At 35.9% G+C, this 5,666-nt stretch overlaps 1 protein-coding gene across 1 annotated transcript; it reads left to right on the forward strand.

Moving 5' to 3' along the window:
• Positions 1-1,958: 1,958 nt before the first annotated feature.
• On the forward strand, positions 1,959-2,900 carry LOC127545041 (olfactory receptor 1361-like). The gene has a single exon (XM_051972062.1). The coding sequence runs from the start codon at positions 1,959-1,961 to the stop codon at positions 2,898-2,900; it is 942 nt and encodes a 313-aa protein (XP_051828022.1).
• Positions 2,901-5,666: the final 2,766 nt, after the last annotated feature.

The following is a 5,666-nucleotide window of genomic DNA, read 5'->3' on the forward strand; positions in this document are numbered from 1 at the left end:
AATTGGAGAAGAGAAAGATTGGAAACGGAGAGACTAGTTAGGAAGCTATTGCAATAGTGCAGAGGAAAAGTGATGAGAGTCTGAAGCAGCATAGAAGCTCTGTGTATGAATGGGAAAAGGAGAGCAAATATGGAAGGCATTTATCTCAGAAAATTTTAAGCTGAGGATCCATGGATAGGTTTAAGGGGAGCTAAAAACTTGAATAGAAAAAAAAAATCACGCATTTATTTTCACTAACTTTTTACTATATTTATTAAGCATTTCTTTTAATTATTTGATATATTTAAATACTTCTTTATGAGGATTCGTATGCATTCACCTTATTGCTAAAAAAACAAAAACAAGATATAAGAAATGTTAAGAAACCTTTTTTTGAGAGGAAAAATCACTTAATCTCTTAGTATCACTTTCCTCATTAGTAAAGGGAAGAATACCTACAGTGATACAGATGTACTTACCATGCATGGGATTGTTGTTAGGACCAAATGAAAAAAGGTATCTCATATCTATTTAACGGAATCTCAGGATCTGAAGTCTTCTGATAACATTTAAGTATTCTATTGGAGTCAACTAAATGATGATGATGATGATGATGATGATGATGATGATGATATTATTAAATTTTCTCAGAGGTATGAAGGACATTAAGGGTCAAAACTTAGCCCTTTATAAGACAGAAATCTCTCCTCCAATGCTAATACAGTTAATGATTCATTTTAAGAAATCCAGGTTTTTAACTATCAATAGTTAATATGGGGGTCATTGTTAGAGGCTCACAGAAAGGGAATCCCAAAAAGATCATGCAGTCTAATCTATTCTGGAGGAGGAATCCTCTCTACAAGATAGCTGATAATAAGTGCTGTACTTTTTTATTGTCTGCTCAACATTTTTATCAAGATTTGGATGAGGTCAGAGAAGATGAACATCAATTTTGGGGCTAAGAAGATACTTCAGAGAATAATGTATATGCTAATGACAGAATTAGGATTAAAAAAATTCTGAAAGGATGAAATCCAAAAAGATAAAATTTTCTGAGTCACCGATATTTTGACATTTCCAGATTTGGGGAAGAGGGCAAGAGAGAGAGAAAGAAAGACAGAGACAGAGACAGAGAGAGGGAAAGAGGAGAGAGAAACAGAGGAAGAGAAGGAGAAAGGGAGAGACAGAGAGACAGAAACAAAGAGACAGAGACAGAGGAGTATCTTTTGTCTTTACAACACAGGCATTTCTGAGCTTAACAGTCTTTGAATATGGACTTTGGATAAGGAAAAACAATAAATTACTGTCATACATTTCAAAATAGCTGATATGTATTCTGTTCTCATCAAAGTGATTTTTATGAAATAGAAATCTAACCATGACATGCCCCTGCTCAGTGAACTCCAATGACCTCCTATTGTAGTCAGCAACGTATGAAAATTCTTCTCTTTGCCATTTAAAACTCTTTATAGCCTCACTCTTTCTTACCATTATTTTTCCAGCATTCCAAATTAAAAATAAACAGGTTTGGATCACTTTAAACTCCTACTAACAACGTTTCAACATACCTATTTTCCCAGTTCTTCTCCTGCACTAACCATACCACATTTTGTCAGTCTCTACCAATTTTCAGGGTGTCGGGGTTTATTTCTTTTGTGTTACTATACTATTGATGGATTTGGAGTATATTTTTATGAGGACATGAATGGTCTATAATTTTTTCTGAACACATTTTTCATACCTTATGACGTATCATTTGGAGGATGGAGTTTTTGTATATCTATCTATTGCTATCAATTTTTTGTTTGTTTTAGATCTCAGACTATGAGTAGTGGTATTTCATAGGTTCCCATGGTCCTATTTCTCTTTTAATTCTAATTTTAATGATTTTATTCAGCATAAACTTTCAAATAAACCATAAATGGGATGTTTTAAATTCTTATTTCATTTTTTTTCTATATTTGCTTCCAAACAGGTGAATGGAAGGTGAAAATCAGTCTGAAGTATCAGAGTTCATCCTTCTGGGTCTTTCAGATGAGCCAGAGCAGCAGAGGCTCCTGTTCTTCCTGTTTCTCCTTATGTACTTGATCACAGGACTGGGCAACCTGCTCATCATGATGGCTATTTTCTCTGACCCACACCTCCACACTCCCATGTACTTCTTCCTCAGTAATTTGTCCCTGGCTGACATCTGTTTCACCTCCACCACCATTCCCAAGATGCTGAGCAATCACATATCCAAAAACAGAACAATTCCTTATGCTGGGTGTCTGACACAAGTATTCTTCTTCATTTTGTTTGGTGGGATTGATAGTTTCCTCCTCACTTCCATGGCTTATGACCGCTATGTGGCTATTTGTGCACCCCTACACTATAACACAATTATGACTCCGAGGGTCTGTGTCCTTCTAGTACTAGTGTCTTGGTCTTGGGCCATTACTAATTCCCTGACACATACCGTCTTGCTGACTCGATTGTCATTCTGTGGCCACAATCAAATCCCTCATTTTTTCTGTGACCTCAGTCCCTTTTTAAAATTGGCCTGCTCAGACACCTACATCAATGACTTGATGGTCTATACAGTGGGAGCACCAACAGTATTTCTACCCTTCATTGGAATACTCATATCCTATGCACACATTTTCATAAGTATAATGAAGATCTCCTCTGTTATTGGAAAACAGAAAGTTTTCTCTACTTGTGCTTCCCATCTCACTGTGGTCTGTCTTTTCTATGGGACAGTCATTGGGGTGTACTTCAGCCCCACATCTACCCATATAGCCCAACAAGATATAGCAGCAACTGTGCTGTACACGGTTGTTACTCCCATGCTGAACCCTTTCATCTATAGCCTAAGAAATAAGGACATGAAAGGAGCCTTGAGGATGCTCATCATTAGGAAACTGGGGTTCACTCTATGACTATGAGATATCTTCCTGGAACAGATAATAAAGCTGTGGGAGAAGGCTGACTAGAAGTCTTCTCTAATTTCACATGAAATTACTCATTTCTCTTCTTGACATTGTGACATGATGGATAAAGAACCAAATCAGTTACCAGAATTCTTTCTAGTAGCTTTTTATTGAGGAATTGTCGGTATTGAATGAAACATACTGACTCTATCTTCTGACTCACTTCTGGATCTAGCTCAGTTCCATTTCTATTCAATTATAGGTCTACATCCATTGCTGTCTTGTGAGAAAATTTTATACAATTGTAGAAATTGTGTTGTACATGACTGGGAAACTGTACCACTTTCCCTTATTGCTCAGAGAGCCTTACCAAAGAACATAGATTATGCTGAGCAGAAGCACAGTCAGATCCAAAAATTAATTCAAGGATTTTTCTCATTATTTTGTATTTTCAGCAGCTCATATGCCTCATTTGAAAATTAATCCCACACTAATGAATGACTTGTTGTTTCTATGTTACTTAGACTAAATAATGATACTTAAGGGGAATAAGATACCACTTTTTCTAATTTCAGGAAAGTACAGTTGTTTACTATGTTCTTCCCAATTCAGAAAGGCCCTAATTTTCCTCCAATTAAAATTAAATTATACATCATATTTTGTATCATTTTTTTTGTTTTCTTTTAATATATAAAACTCTATCCCCTCCTGTGTTCAGGTCTAGTGACATTCTGAAGAAAGTCTGATCCCAAACTCTTAAACAATTAACATGTATTGCATAATAAACTAATATACTCAGAAACTCACACTTCATTTCCTCATATATTTTGGATTTCAATCATCACAGTCTTTGGCAAGTAAAATCCAGTCAAGTTAGGGCTTTGACCCACCTGCACAACAGACTTTTAGAGAAACTCCCTCGACTATTCTGACTAATCTTTCACTGAGGGAATTCATTGCTTAAGACTGCTCCCCAGCAATTAAACTCCCCTTGATCTCAATCTGCTTTCAAGCTAACGTAGGGTTTGCTCCCACACTGCTGGGGAAGATTAACCACACATTGCAAAGAAATTACTCCTTTATAATGAGCAATAAGGTCCAGGAATAGTAAATTCAAAATTGGGTATGACCCATACCTCAAAAGATTTGGGGCCTTATTTGTTTGGGGGGAAATGATTTGGGGCAAATGGACCCCAGCAAAATACTACTCTACAAAAATATTGTTTCAGTGGGCTCCAGTAAGGAGCATACTGACCTTGTGCTAAAACTCTGCTATTGTATCCTGGTACTCCTGTGGTATCACCAAACTTTGACTACTGTATTTCACTTCCAGCTTCTTGACAGCTTTTATACTTCTTGAGTGTAAGAATTGCCTCTGAATTTGGCCTCCAAAATGGACTCAAAAATTTTAGCATTATGTCCTAAAGCCATTCTTGTTTAGGGGCAACCATATATACACACACTTTTTGAAAGAATTCTTTAGTATACCAAAGAGTAAAAGAATGATGTGGACTTACTCTCTTCCCCTGTGAAGAAGAAGTCCATTGGGATATTAGAAGGTATAAGCAATTCCCAGATTATCCTCTGTGTATAGAGTGACTGTGAGGATGGACTCCTGAAAAATTGCAACCACAGGGTTAAGGATGCTGGAGAAAGTTAATGAAATTTCATACTTGAGATAGTGATGCCAAATTCTCTCACATTAAGCAAGAGTAACTTTCACTTTAGACTTTCATGAAGAGCTTACATTAAAACTTGTTGAAGGTTTGGAGATTAAGGAGATTGGACAAAAATCAATAAGGAATTTGGAGATTAATCATTTTAAGATTGCAGAAGAGAGCTCCTGAGATTTTGCCCCAATATAGATGAAGAATATGTTGTCGTATCCCAAAATGTATGGAGCAGTGCAATGGAAATACTAATGAGTTTTGGTCAGGTAAGGGAATCAGAGAAAAACAATTTCAGGATCCATGTGGGAAGATAGAAAATAAAAGAGTCAAAAGAACAGTGGAGCATATCTGCTTGGGAGACATAATGGCAAAGTTGTGAGAATGAGAAATACAACTAAGAGGGGAATGAAGCTTAGCCAATCTTTTTCTGTCTTAAAAAAATGAAGGTTTCATGAGGCATTTACCAATAGGAGCAGAATGGCATGACTGGAATTATATCATAAAGCAAGAAGGCCACAGGTATTGAGGAAAGGGTCCACAGGGAGAGGTTAGTTGAGTCATTGTGACAAAATCCTGAGAATCAAAAACAGATCCAAGAGGAAAATGAAATATTTGGAGTTGTCCCTCTGTTTCAAGGGAAAACTTGACGAGTAGAAGAAGCAGGGATAAAAGCAGAAATTGGTGATATGAAACCTAAGATCAACAAAAAGCTAAAATTTATTAAATAAAATGTGGTGGGAAGAGGAGACTATTTTCAAGGTCCCTTTCATCCAAAACTTTATTATTTGGTGACCTAGCTTCAGATGTTTTCTAGATCACTCTTTAATTGTATGATTGCAAATAATTTCAATTTTTTGAAATCTACACATAGAAAATTCTTATTATATGTATTTCAAATATCATAGAACATAACCTCTAATGGAACATAAATATCTTCTATAGCAGCAATTAATAGAATCTCTTAAATACATTTCTACTGGTATTATAGGTTCCATATACTGGATGAATAAAAAGTGAGACATTACACTGGAATTACACTGTAAGAAAAAATGTATACAGAAATACCTGGAAAGACTGAGCATGATTAATGCTTAGTAAAATGGGT

This window comes from Antechinus flavipes, chromosome 1 (genome assembly GCF_016432865.1).
Source record: "Antechinus flavipes isolate AdamAnt ecotype Samford, QLD, Australia chromosome 1, AdamAnt_v2, whole genome shotgun sequence".
Classification (NCBI taxonomy): domain Eukaryota; kingdom Metazoa; phylum Chordata; class Mammalia; order Dasyuromorphia; family Dasyuridae; genus Antechinus; species Antechinus flavipes.